The 13831-nt window shown below is 48.5% G+C and overlaps 2 protein-coding genes across 2 annotated transcripts in view; one reads left to right on the forward strand and one right to left on the reverse strand.

Annotated features, from left to right (window-relative positions):
• PC (pyruvate carboxylase) overlaps positions 1-230 on the reverse strand; it is a 260561-nt gene extending 260331 nt beyond the window's left edge. Inside the window, exon 1 of the mRNA XM_083716620.1 lies at positions 95-230. The gene's annotated coding sequence lies outside the window, so the exon portion shown is untranslated. The remainder of the gene's footprint in view (positions 1-94) is intronic.
• Positions 231-2269: 2039 nt separating this feature from the next.
• LOC310834179 (uncharacterized protein) lies at positions 2270-7232 on the forward strand. Its single transcript, XM_083717655.1, has 2 exons — positions 2270-2846; positions 6073-7232. Exons 1-2 carry the CDS (start codon positions 2487-2489, stop codon positions 6193-6195), a joined length of 483 nt encoding a protein of 160 aa, XP_083573781.1. The 5' UTR covers positions 2270-2486; the 3' UTR covers positions 6196-7232.
• Positions 7233-13831: the final 6599 nt, after the last annotated feature.

The raw sequence follows: 13831 nt of genomic DNA on the forward strand, positions 1-13831 counted from the left end.
GCGACGGTCCCGCCCACTGTTTGACCCCCGCCTCCCTCCTGTCACTCACGCGCAGTTTCAAGCCTGGCGCCTTCGCGCCGCGTGCCACGCCTACCCGGCCTCTGCGCGCCTTCTCATTGGCTGTCGTCCCGTCCGCCTCCTCGCGTTGCTCCTACTGGCTCTACGCCACGCCAGTCTCCTCCGCAAAGCGTCCCTCCGAGCGTACTGCCTGCCCCGTTGATCCCAGACTTTCCATTGGTTGCGTCTCCGCCCTCTCGCCGCCACCTGGAGGCTCCTTCTCCTCCTATTGCTGGAATGCAAGCGCAGATTGACGAAAGAGGATGAGCTTGAGCTGTGGTCGCTGATTGGCTGCCAGAGCTGAGGGAGGCGGAGCATAGTCCTCTAAGGGAGGTTATAGCGAAGAGTGGATGCACGTGACATTAGACGTGGCAGGTGCTTCACGTGGAGTGCTCGAGGTTTTATTTATTTCATAAATGTGATATACGTACTGCGGCTTGTTAAAAAAAAGTATTTTACAAAAAGAACGATTAAATTTTCAGCAAAAACATTTAAAATACTGATTTAAAACCTAAAAAAAATAAAATTAGCAATAAACTGACATCTCAACATTCTATAATAGCTCTTAATAACCCTAATCATTGTTATTCGTTTGCAATGTTGCTATTGCATTTTTTAAAAAATTAAGAATTAGAGGAAGCTAAGCAAAAAGCTGAAACTGGGGCGGGGGGGGGGTGTCTGGGCTTTTTTTTAGTTCTGGAAGCACCATTTGTTTTGTTTTGGATTTGATATCCCGCCTTTCACTCCCCCTTCAGGAGTTTCAAAGCGGCTAACATTCTCCTTTCCCTTCCTCCCCCACAACAACCACTCTGTGAGGTGAGTGGGGCTGAGAGACTTCAAAGAAGTGTGACTGGCCCAAGGTTACCCAGCAGCTGCAGGTGGACGAGCGGAGACATGAACCCGGTTCCCCAGATTACGAGACTACCGCTCTTAACCACTACACCACACTGGAATTATTCCCATCCCCACCCCTGCAACTCTTGCTAGGGCCAAGTAGGGCAAAAGCCTCCTTCATTTATTTTAATATGTGGGTGTAATAGGTTTATATACCTGGAAGAGAGGAGAAGATCTGACACGTTACTTCAAGGGAGCTGGAAAATAGGAAACTGATGTAGAGCACAGTCAGGCACTGTCGCAGTGGCAGAAGGCTAGAAAGCTTTGTGATTAACATTTTTTCCCTCTCTCTTGACACCAGAATTCTAGGACTGAGCTGGTCACAATGACCACACACACTTCCTGCATCGCCTCTCTCATTAGCTCCTTGTGACTTTGACTCAAGTCAAGCAGAAACGTTTGCTTCCTCTGTCCCTCCCTCCTGGCTCAAAGTGTTGGTACCCCATCCAGCTGATCCGTTGTGGACAGGAAAAGAAGCAGAACTGGCTGCTGCATCCACCTTGGGCCAGGCCTCAGCCATTCTTCCTGGTCTTACTGGTTAAGGAGAAGCCATTTGAGGGTACAAAGCCCTAGCTTCTTTGCTTCAGAGGCCATTCTTCTCCACAGGGTGTCTTTTGATCCTGTAGGTAACAGAGGGCCATTTTATTAAGATATACTTGATCACCACACAAAAGAGTTTGATATTTTACCAGGAGCACCCGGTCAGAGAGCTGCATTATTATTATTATTTTAAAAAAATATTAAATGTAAAATAAAAAGTACAAACAACAAGGACAACTTAGGAACACAAGAGCAATGCTGGATTAGGCCAAGGGCCCATCTAGTCTGACATCTTGTTCTCACAGTGGTAACAAGAGACCTGTGGAAAACCAGCAAGCAGGTAGCAAGCGCAAGCAAACTCGACTCTGCTCTGGTTTCCAGAGGCATTCCTGCCTTTGGGCGTGGAGTGAGAACATAGCCCATGTGGCTAGTAGTCATCGATGCCTTTATCTCTTTTAAAGCCATCCATGGTGGCCATCCTTGCCTCCTGTGGCAGTGAGTTCCATAGTTTAACTATGTGCTACCCTTTCTTTTCTCTGTCCTGAATCTTCCAACATTCTTCTCCACTGGATGTCCACAGGTTCTAGTGATAGGAGGGAGGGAGAAAGATAAAATTTTGCTGATCCACTTTCTCCATACCAGACCTAATTTCATGAGCCAGCATGTCACCTCTTTGCTCTTTGCCCTGTGGTGTGTATCATCACAGGTCCATGCTGACCTTTGCACCCACAGAGATATCACTGAGGAGTGGGGAGTTTTGTTCTCATTTTCTTGCTGCTGGGGGTGGGTGGGTCTGGAACCAGATAAGACAGCTTGCACAGAAAGTCCAAAGCGATGGGTTCGGGTTAGCAGCAGGGAGCTCCTCCTCTCCCTCACCCGAGGGTGAATCACCCCACAAAAGAGGAAGGAAAAAGCACGCGCTCAGCAGACCAGCTTGCAACAGAACATCAGCTGTACCAGATTGGCAGCGCCGGCTCCAAAAGTCACACCCAGGCATGACCAACAGTAAGATGTTCCGGAGGGCCTGCTCCTTGCGGGGGTCCAAGTCCCCCAGCCTCCTGGATCCTGCCTCTGGGAGCTTATGGGACCACCTGGAGGAGGCAGGTCCCACCAGGCGGTCTGGAGGTGCTGCCCTCTGGGGGCACGGCCTGGTCCCCAAGAACAAGGAAGAGGCGCAGCCGAAACCTGCCTGGAGCTGGGGGAGGAGAGCCACGAGTCTGAGGGTGCGGAAGGCCAGGGGAGAGGAGGCCGCGACGATGGGAGAAGCAGCCCACTCCCTTGGCCCTGGCGACGGGCAGATGCTCATCGGGGAGGCCCATGGCAAAGCAGGTGGCAGGATGAAGAAACGTAAACAGGTGAGAAAATGTGAGGAGTCGGCCTGGCACCAAGAGGCAGCATGGTCAGGTGGAAGCCCCATGGAAGTTGTGCATGGCCCTCAGAAACTTTGAGCCTGCACTGAGGAGGAGTCTGCTTCATTGGTTAGGGCAGAGGGCAAGGATTCAAAGGCCACATTCACACCCTACATTTAAAGCACCATGGTGCTGCTTTAAACCCTGGGAGCTATGGTTTGTTAAGGGTGCTAAGAGCATAGGAGCTAACTCCTAGGGGCCAAGGGATCTTCAGGGGGGCATAAAATATTTGAGGGGGGTCGCTCCCTCCCCAGTTGATGGCCATTGCCATTCAAATGGTGTCATGTGACCAATTATGCGGGGCGTGGCTTACCCCTTTTATGAAGATCACCTGCTCTGAGACCCCCACAGCTAATTCTCCTCTGGCCTCCTGCTGGCCCAAGTAGGACCAATTCAACCAGCTAGCCCTGGGGATTATTTAATGCTTATTTTCCCTAAATTGATTTTTGAATTTTATTGTTGTTCATGTTTTTATACTGTATTTTATGCTGTTTTTATAATTAAGTGTTCTAAATTTGTCGCTAGCTGCTCTGAGCCCGGTTTTTGAACCGGGGAGGCGGGGTATAAATAAAAATATATTATTATTATTACCCATCCCCCTAATATTCAAGTTGGCTGAGTCATTAGGAGACCCCTATTCCCCTCAATTCACAGAGACCTCTGGGAATTGTAGCTCTTTGGGGGGAAGAGGGTGTCCCCTAACAACTCGCAGCACCATCAGCCAACTACATCTCCCAGGACATATATTTTTGGGCGGGGAGTGGTTGGAATCAATGACTGATTAAAGTGCTTTTAATGGATGGTGTGAATGTGGCCTCAATGCATTTAGCACTGCCAGCTAACAGTAAAACAAGCATATCAGCCCTTGTGCCTATGCCAGCAGCTTGATGTGCAGAAATCCATCAGGGGAAGCTTTCCGTGGCATGGGGTGAAAACTGTGTCGCACATTCCACCAGACTCTGTGCTGCTTTTGCATGCAAGGGCCCAGGGCCCAGTAACTAACGGAGCTTTTTCCATCTTCCGGACTGGCCCACTAGAGGGCACTGCGCAAAAAGAAACCTGGGAACTCTTCTTGAGCTGCCTGCCTAGGAGAGTCAAGGTTGTATGCATACTATAGTTTTAAAGAACTTTCAAAACCCTACCTTCTCTCAAAGAATTCTGGGCCCTGTAGTTCTACCCCTCACAGAATTACAGTTTCCAGCAATGCTTAAGAAACTACAGCTACCAGAATTCTTTGAGTGAAAGAATGTGTTTTGAACGTGGTTTAAAGGCATAGTGTGTAAACAGCCAGAAAAGCACAGATTCAATAAGTGTTACTCTCCTCCTGTGCCTCCTCTTTGTCCCTGGGAAAACCCACTCCATACCACTGAAACAGAGCAAATGGCAGTACCCAGAAAAACCAATTGACATTTGTTCTGTTTCAGCGGTAAACAGTGGGTTTTCCAGCAGAAATGTGGCATGACAAATGGAAGTCTGGGCAAATCCTAACACAGTCTGGTGTTTGAAAGCTTCAGGCTTTTAACATCCTTTATTTCTGAGGGTCCTGGTGCATCAGGGCACAAGCCAAGAGCCTCACCTGGGCAGCGATTTTGCCAAACCACTCTGGGAACATTTTCCAGCTAAGGAACAGGGTAAATGTGGTAATGAATATGTTTTATTTATTTAAGAACCATTTTCCAGAAAGAAAAATGTTGCTGTCCTCCTCCGGGAGCCACTGTCCTCCCTGAACAAGCTAATTCCAGCAGAGCAAGATAGAGGAACGGGGCCTGTCTATTCATCCATCTAGCTTGCTATTGCCCACTCTGGCTGGCAGCAGCAGCTCTCCATGGTTTCAGGCAAGGGACATCCCTAGCACTACCTGGAGACACCATTAGGGATTGAACTCAGGACCTTCTGCATGCCAGGGAGATGCTGAGCTGCAACCCCTTCTCTTCCAGAGAAAGGCCTCTTAACTGAGCTGAAGAACTTGGCTCCGAAAAGTGCTTCCCAGGAATTGGAAGTGTAGGGCTGGGCGATATCTGGTTTTCAACATCGGAATATATGACCAGCTAAGCACCGCAAAAAGATCATGAAACCGATATGATTTGGACTTCAATCCTGTTTCGGACAATAACATCGCCCAGCCCTATGGGAGGGAGGGAGGGAAATCTCCATCAGACACGAGATTGACACATGAAGTCCACATATCTATCATCAGTAGCTCTTTAAGGGCCAGCGGAGTGCAGAAAAAAACACCCCATGGTGGTTAACAACACTACATCCTGCAGGCAAGAGGTGGTGTTTTCAGACAAGTAACACACCCACACGCGCTGGAGCAATATGGGGCTCTGTGTGGGGCTTCCCTTGCATTTGATGTAGAAACTGCAGTCGATGCAGACTGCTGCAGCATAATTGCTGACCAGAGTGAGACCCTGCCAGCATATGATACCTGATCTCAGAGACCTGCACTGGTTGCCGATGTGCTACCAGGTGCTGCTATTTGTATATAAAGCCCTTAAGAACTTGGGACCAGTTTCTCTCAGATTGCCATGCCCCATATGCACCCACTCGGCTGCTTCAACAGGTGGAACCGGCACTGTTGCAGGTGCTACATAATACTCGTCCCGCGTTTTTAAGGAATTTATCCTTTAGTGTAGCAGCACCCAGACGTTGGAACTCACTGCCTATTGACATCAGGCAGGCGCCTTCTCTGTATCCTGTTTGGCGCCTGATAGAAACATTTTAGCAGCGTAGCTGGGGAAACCCACCGGATGGGCAGGGTATAAATAATAAGTTGTTTTGTTTTTGTGTAGTCTAGCCTGCCCAGATACATAGAATGCTGACATGTGGTTTTACTTTCCTTTGATTTTAACTATTTTCTGAATGTTTTATACAGATTGTTTTTTATTGACGATTGCATTATTTTATTCTTTAAATTACTTTGTGTCGTCGTCCCCCTTGCAATAGAGAGGTATAGAAATGTTATGAAATGAATAGACTACAAGGTGACTGTAAAACAGGGCCTTTAATTTCCTGGCATAGCTTTTTCTTCTTGGCCAGACTTTGTAAGGAAGCAGCTGGGCCTCCCCACAAGCCGCCTCCTATCTGGCTGCCCCATGCAGGGCTAGATAACGTATCCAGATTTGAAGACCTCCACCCTCTAACTCCTTCTTTGCTCCCTGCCCCTCCGTAGCAGGTAAATCGTGCTCTTCGGGAAAGCTGGGAGACCTTCCTGACCAACGTGTACAGCTTAACATTGAGCCGCCCGACCAGCAGACCCACCGCTGATGAAGCCCAGGCGGTGGGGACACCGTGAAGGAAAAGACTCGCCTGGACTAAGCATGGACTCAGGGAAGGATGCTGAACTGACTCAGGCGGCCCCAGGGCTTCTCCTGGCAATGTGGCAGGTGCCTTGGAAGGACTTCTTCGCCAGACCTGGGCATTATTCCTGGGCTTCTCTACTGGACTCCTTATTCTGCATTCATCTAGCTGTGATTCCTGCAGGGAGGTTGGACTAGATTAACTTTGAGGGCTTTAGCTGCTAGTGGAAAGGTGTTATCCAGACAGGACGTCTCTGCTGCTGGACAGCAGGTCTACTCATTAAGAAACAACAGAAGGGTAGACATGGTATCTGATTTTTTTTCAGAGGCCAGATCTACCCAGCTCAGTAGATACGGTGCCCAGGCCTCAGTGCCACCCACTCTCCAGATAAATCAGAAATACAGTGGTACCTCAGGTTACAGACGCTTCAGGTTACAGACGCTTTAGGTTACAGACTCCGCTAACCCAGAAATAGTACCTTGGGTTAAGAACTTTGCTTCAGGATGAGAACAGAAATCGTGCAGCAGTGGCACAGCAGCAGCAGGAGGCCCCATTAGCTAAAGTGGGGCTTCAGGTTAAGAACAGTTTCAGGTTAAAAACGGACCTCCAGAACGAATTAAGCTCTTAGCCCGAGGTACTACTGTAGTGAAAACCTGTTCTCTGATGTATATACATACCTTTCCACTCCCTGAAAAATTCCTAGGGACCCCCCTTATCCCCACCCTCCAAAGTGTCCCACAATTGTCCTCCTCTCTAGTTTTCTGGCCACTTTCCTCCCTGACACTCCTTGGCACGGGAACATGCCTGGCAGCTGTCCACCAGACATCTCAAACCAGTTGCCTCCTCTCCTGGCTTGGATTCTACACCTGCCATGTCTTGCATCACGTTAACTAATTCAGATAGATAGCAAATACCTTTGCCTCCTGGGGAGTGAAGGGTTTGCAGAAGGAGACATACAACGGGATATGAACACACCCTGTGGTGACCCAAAGTGTTGCTGAAAGCCAATAAACCCAGACCCCACCTATGCTTGGTCTCTTGTAAAACGTTCCTCCTTTTTAGGCCTTGGGTATGTTCTTGTGGAAAGGTGGGGTGTATAAATGTAATCGATAATAAGCTTGATCGCATCCTGATTTGACTACTGCAATGTATTGTATGAGGGGCTGCCCATGGAGACTATGTCTTTGAAACTTCTGCTTCTTCGGAATTCAGCAGCCATTCTGCCCAGAAATGGAGCAGCAGCCAGTGACTCTGGCATAAGGTGGGGAGTTGCAAGTTCCCTATAACTGGCGCCAGCCAACCATCTGGTTGCAGCACTCTGAACCAACCAACAGTTTGCAAGACTTCCTCAGAGGTAGCCCCACATAGAGCATGTTGCAGGAATCTCAACAAGGTCCCTAAGTAAGGTATGTATCACCATGGCCACATCTGACACCCCAGGAACAGGCAGGGTTAGTGCACCAGCCTCAGGTGTGCAAACACAGGTCTGGGCTTTCCTGCTATGTATCTAAATTAAGTGGGTTTGGTTTTGGCTTTGTCCTAGTGCTTTGCCCAACAAAACCTGCATTTTACCACTGGATTTCCATGAACTGCTGTTTGCTCCGATTCAGTGGTTAAATGTAGGTTTTCCTGGGGAAAATGCTGGGACAAAAAAAAAGCACTAGGAAACAGACCAGAAAAGCCCAGATCTGTGGCTAGAAAGCATGGAGTAAAGGTGAGGGTGGAAAAGGCCTACGATTCAGCTGTTAGGAACAGGCAAATTTGTCAATTTTGACATCCCAGTTTTTGTTTTTAATCCTATTTATTTCATAAAGTTTATATACCACTTGACTGTAAAAACAAACAAACCCTCAAACTGGTTTACAGAAAGAAATTATCAAAAAAATGTTAAAAGCAGCTGTTTAAAATATTCAAAAAATGATTTAAATCAGTGATAAGCTAAAAACAGATTAACACACGTAAGCATTCCAGGCATCTGGGTAAAGCTTGTCTAAACAAAAATGTGTTTAGCAGGCATAGAACAAAGTACAGCGGAGGCCCCTGCCTGATCTCAACAGGCAAGGAGTTCCAAAGGGTGAGTGCTACCACACTAGAAGATCGAGTTCTTGCGTTCAGTTTGCCCCATCTCCAAACTGGCATGAATTTTCCTGTGTCGTTCATCTAAGTTAGGCATTTATTTACATAATTTGGCCTCATGTGTGCATTTTCCCAAGCCATTTTGACTAACAGGCTGCACATTATTGTCAGTCTTCCCCCATTCATTTTTCAGTGCATAGCCCCCTAAAATGCACTTCGGGCAGTGGTGAAGAAGAAGAAGAGAAGAGTTTGGATTTGATACCCCGCTTTATCACTACCCGAAGGAGTCTCAAAGTAGCTAACATTCTCCTTTCCCTTCCTCCACCACAACAAACACTCTGTGAGGTGAGTGGGGCTGAGAGACTTCAGAGAAGTGTGACTGGCCCAAGGTCACCCAGCAGCTGCATTTGGAGGAGCGGAGACACAAACCCGGTTCCCCAGATTACGAGACTACCGCTCTTAACCACTACACCACACTGGCTCTCACTGGTGGGTGGAGAACTGCAACGCAAAATTCAGAGGGCAGCTGCATTTTAGCTCTCGTATTGATTTTGGAACTGCAAAGGTTTCACATTGAAGTGTGTTCGGTTTGCAACACGATGCAAACCCAACTCATTCCCCAATCCTTCAGTGCATGTCATGTCAGGTGGGGGCGGGGAACCGCCGGATACGGGATGTTCCGTTGCTTGGAGGAAAAAGGAAGATGCCAGTCACCTAAGTGTCCCTTATAGACCTGCCTTTCACTGGAGTTGTGGTGTCATCTTTTCCAAAAGGGAGTAGCAAGTGGCTGACATGCCAAAAGGCCACCCTGTGGAAGTTGGCCCTCTGTCTTGAGCATGAGAAGAATGCGGTGGCTACGTGGCGCTTAGCAGGATCTCAGTAAAAAGATGAGAGCCCCCTGCCACCCGCCTCTCCATCCAGGCCTTTGTCCAAGCCAATCATCTTGCCATATCAGGCGCTCCTTTCAGCTGGCTTTGAAAGCCCCATTCAGCTCCAGGCAGTAAGATGGGCCCTAAACCATCTGCGGCTTGGGCAGAGGGGACAACTGCGCTGAGCTGGCTGAGTGAGAGATGCCAGGGAGCGGGGTGGGGTTGGGGGCCAGGGTTTTGGAATGCAAAGGCTGCTTTAATAATACAAGAGGCTTCTCAAAGCCCCCAAGTCACACGCTGGCGACCCCATGACCGCAGAGAAGCCAGAGCATCATGTAAGGAAGCCTCACTTTTGCCCACTGAAGGGAGACTTGCAGCATTGTTTGGATTGAGGTCCCAGATGTGCTGCAAGTCACGACTCTCGATTCGGGCATGAGCTCTGAGGGTGGATTTATGAGCAGAGAGAGGCAGAGTCTTTCTTACTGTAGCACCTCAGTTGGGCCCGTTCTATTATTTCACAGGGGTGAGGGCCACCCTAAGACATTTTGCCGCCTGAGGCAAAGGACAATGTGGGGTTCCCCTCTCCGCTCAGGCTCAGGAGTTGACTGGACTGGCTGTTGAATATTAGGTCAACACTCAAGGAAACATCCTCCACTGTAGGGCGAGGTATGTGACATACAGGCACCTCACTGCCACCCCTCAGCATCTGCTGCCTGAGGCAGCTACCTTACTCTGCCTAATATAAGGGCTGGCCCTGCAGGGGATGGAAACATGTTTGTACCACCCCTATCTCCACATTAATAATTATTACAATATGGGGAGGGGAAGGGGGAGGGAGCAGGGCCAGTCCTACCCTTAGGCTAAGTGAGGAACTTGCCTCAGACAGTGGATGCTGCAAGTCAAGGAAAGCATCCGTGCACATTACTGGAAAACTGCATTGCAAAAATTCAGAGAATGCAAATTTCAAAGGGTAGCCATGCTTTGGTTCTCGTATTGTTTCAAGAAAGTGCAAATTCAGTTGCTTCAGCTTCAAATGCACATTGAACCTGCATTTCACCCCTATCCATGACCAGCCATCACCAACTTGGTGCCCTCCAGATATATTCTTGGACTACAACTCCCACCAGTCTCCACCAGCACAGTCTAGGAGTTACCAGCCCTTAGTTCCCAGGTTCTGCCTTCCAGGGATCTGGTAACCAAACCCAGAGCAGAGGAGGTGTCCAGCCTGGTGGCTTCCTTTGCAGGGCCTTTCGCATGGTCTACCAGCATGAGAATTGGGGTCCCTGCGTAGCAGCCTTACACTGCTGGTGCAACTGCTCTGCTCTGAACAGGGACCAGATGCCAACTGGCCAGGCAAGAAGCATTTGGTACTAATTGTGGTTTTGAGCCTTCCTTGCTGAGTTTGCAGTTCTGCTCTGCCTCTCCGGCTTCAGGCGTCTCACCGCAAGGACAGCCCCCCCCCCTGCAAGTGAGCTCATGTGCTAAACGCAGGCCCTGGTGAGGTCAGGCTGGGGTTGGCTTGGGAGGTCTCCAGGTTGCTGTGGAGAGAATCAGAGGCTGATTTGGGAGGAGGAAGAGGAAGAGGACAATGCCACGTCTATGTGGCCAGGCCTCTGCTCTTGGTCGGTTCTGCTCTTGTGTTTTGCAGGCATTTGGATTCCAAAGCCTTCATGGTCACAGAGACAGTATGGTATAGTTAGAGTGTCAGACAAGGACCTGGAAGAGACCTGGGTTCGAATCCCCACACGGACATGAAGCTCACGGGGTGACCTAGGGCCCATCGCTGCCTCTCAGCCTCAGCTACCTAACACGGTTGTAGTGGGGATTAAATGTGGGGGGGGGGGACCATGTAAGCCACTTTCAGGTCCCTGAAGAAAATGCAATAAACTGGTTGACATCTGTCTGTCTTGGGAGACAATGGAGGAGTGAGCCTTCAGGGGTACAGTCAAACGGTTGCAGAGTTATAGCGCCTGCTGTGGCTGTAGAGACCTATTTGGGAGAGACAGGTTTTGTTGCAGCTGGGGAAGATGAAGGCATCTGGTTTCACTGCTGCAGATGCACAGCTTCTCTCTGCCCTCCTCCTGGCAGTCTTTCTTCCGCTGGTCACTGCTATGGTGTCTCTAGACACTGCAGTTGTCTGCAAGAGGTTCCCACATATCATGGTTGATATTGCCAGCCTTCATGTCATGTTCGCAGACATCTTTATAACACAGAGTGGGCCTGCCAACTGGCCTGGTGCCTGAAGCCAGCTCCCCATAGAACACAGCCTTGGGGATCCTGCCATCTTCCATTCTGTAGACATGACCCAAGCGAATGTAGTCATCGCTGAGACAGGAGTGTGAACATGGAACTAGATGATAGATAGATAGATAGATAGATAGATAGATAGATAGATGATAGGCCATGTTACCCTTTGGTTCAGAAATAAATTCTCTTAGAGCATTTTTGGATGCATGTTTACTGTGAGATTGGTGCTCCTTCAGCTAGCAAGGTTTTCTATAGAGTCCATCCAATGTTGTCAGCATCAACTTTTAATATATATTTCTTAAATTAATATTCCACTCTTCCTCCCAAATGAACCCCATTGCACGACCCCTCCTTTCCACTCGATTGGCTGTCGTTCCATCCGAATTTAGACTATAATCTCTTGGGAGGCAGAAATCTGCCTGTGCACTTCAATTGCTTTGTAGAAGGCCAGGTACTTTCATCTCACCTCAGAAAGGATATTGTGGAGTTGAGGAAAGTTCAAGCTAATTCTACCACCAGAGCTACAGGTTAAGGGGGAATTTAATCCAGCCCCTGTGGCAGTTTATTTCCTGGGGTAAAATCCTAAAAACACCTCAACAACTTCAATCCTAAAAAAAAGGTTAACAACTTTGGTTGACCCTCTGGTCATTCCCCAAGGCCCTTCACTTCACCAAATCTGGCCCTCTTTGAAAAAAGTTTGGACACCACTGAGTTAAGGTGTTCCCTAGGCTGGGAAGAGTTCCTCAGCTCTGAGGCGTCACTCGTTCCCCAGGACACATCCTGGAAGGACTAAAAAATGCTTTGGGTCAAGCTGGGATTTTGCTGGAGTAAAACAGCATCCGCTCTGCTGAATGCCCAGCTTCACTACAGCCTAGCGCTGACACTTCATTTTGCTAAAATTTCAAAACTCTGTTGAATTTGGGAGGGCCTTCTGTATTGAAACATCTGAGGAATGTTGTGGGAGGGCAGAAGAAGACCCATCAATATTTTCTCAAGGGCAAATCTGCACTTCTCTAATCTTGACTTTGACACCGATGGCTGTGGCAGGCAGGCGAAGTTCCACCCCAGAGCTGGCTGCAATTTAGCACCATCCTGCAAAGTGGAAACACAAGATTAAGAACGGAAGCGTTTAAGAGTTGTAATGAACTGCAGAGGCAGCCGGAGAGGCAGTTGATTTCTCTGGATATGAAGGCCTGCTTTTGAATTTTTTTCCGTGTTGGGAAGAGAGCCTGGTGCTGAGCATCAGGGAGGAAGCTGCCAAAAGGGACTTTGTGGAACTGGAAAGATTTGTGAACACGTCTGAGCCATGGCGGGTTCCTCCTCCTCCTCCTCCCCCCTTTCTTTTGAGGGTTGCAAAAAGAATTAAGTCATTTCTGCTGTCCCAAAAAAGAAAAGAAAAAGCTTGGACAGGATCGGGGAAGATTTACAGTAAAATGAATCATCTGGAGATCTGTACCTGGCATTACACAGCACCTCCTTGTAAAGCCACATTTTGAAGAATAGGAATGCACTCCCAGTCTGCTCATTTTAATTGGGGAGAGCACCCCCACCAAAAAAAAAAAAATAACCTTGGGGAGGGTAAAAAAAAAATCTTCTTAAGGGGTACTGTTTTCCAATACAGTTTCTTGCTCCCCTGAACCCCACACCCCAATTATGGCTGTGCAATTATTTTAAACATTTTTAATACAAAAGTAAAACTCCCCCCAGGAAATAAAACTTGGGTTAGAAAGAGCAAGGCTACCTTTTGTTGTGGGTCAGAGGGTGGGGTCATATCTTTCAGTTCAGGCCTGGGAGAGAACGTGGCTTTCCATGGGAACCAGCAGGCTGGGAGAGGGTGGGCCTCTGTGGGTCTTTCACATGCAGCAGAATCAGATGGTGCAAGGCTGGGGGCTGCAGAAAATGCTTCTGAATCCCAGTTGCTGGAAGCCATGGGGGGGGAGAAGGCTCTGGTCTTCAGGTCCTGCTTGGGATCTTCCCACAGGCATCTGAGTGAGCACGGTGAGAACAGGATGCTGGACCAGATGAGCCACTGGCCTGATCCAGAAGGGCTCTTCCTGGATAGCTTGGTTGGTTAGAGTGTGGTGCTGATAACATCAAGGTCGCTGGTTTAATCCACATATGGGACAACTGCATATTCCTGCATTGCAGAGAATTGGACTTGATGATGCTAAGGGTCCCTTCCACCTCTATGATTCTGTTTCGCATGTCCTTATAAAGCTGCAGTCTTGGAGTCTAATCCATGGGTAGGCAAACTAAGGCTGGGGGCTGGATCCGGCCCAATCGCCTTCTAAATCCGGCCCACGGACGGTCCAAATCAGCGTGTTTTTACAAGAGTAGAATGTGTGCTTTTATTTAAAATGTATCTCTGGGTTATTTGTGGAGCATAGGAATTTGTTCATTGTTTTTTTTTTCTTCAAAATATAGTTCACACACACACCC

This window comes from Podarcis gaigeae (genome assembly GCF_964106915.1).
Source record: "Podarcis gaigeae genome assembly, chromosome: 16".
Taxonomy (NCBI): domain Eukaryota; kingdom Metazoa; phylum Chordata; class Lepidosauria; order Squamata; family Lacertidae; genus Podarcis; species Podarcis gaigeae.

Bases quoted from the DNA above. Each gene is read 5' to 3' on its own strand.
- LOC310834179 (XM_083717655.1), top strand. From the start codon at position 2,487: ATGACCAACAGTAAGATGTTCCGGAGGGCCTGCTCCTTGCGGGGGTCC. The intron at 2,847-6,072 runs GTGAGAAAATGT...GCCCCTCCGTAG, and splicing joins GGATGAAGAAACGTAAACAG to CAGGTAAATCGTGCTCTTCG.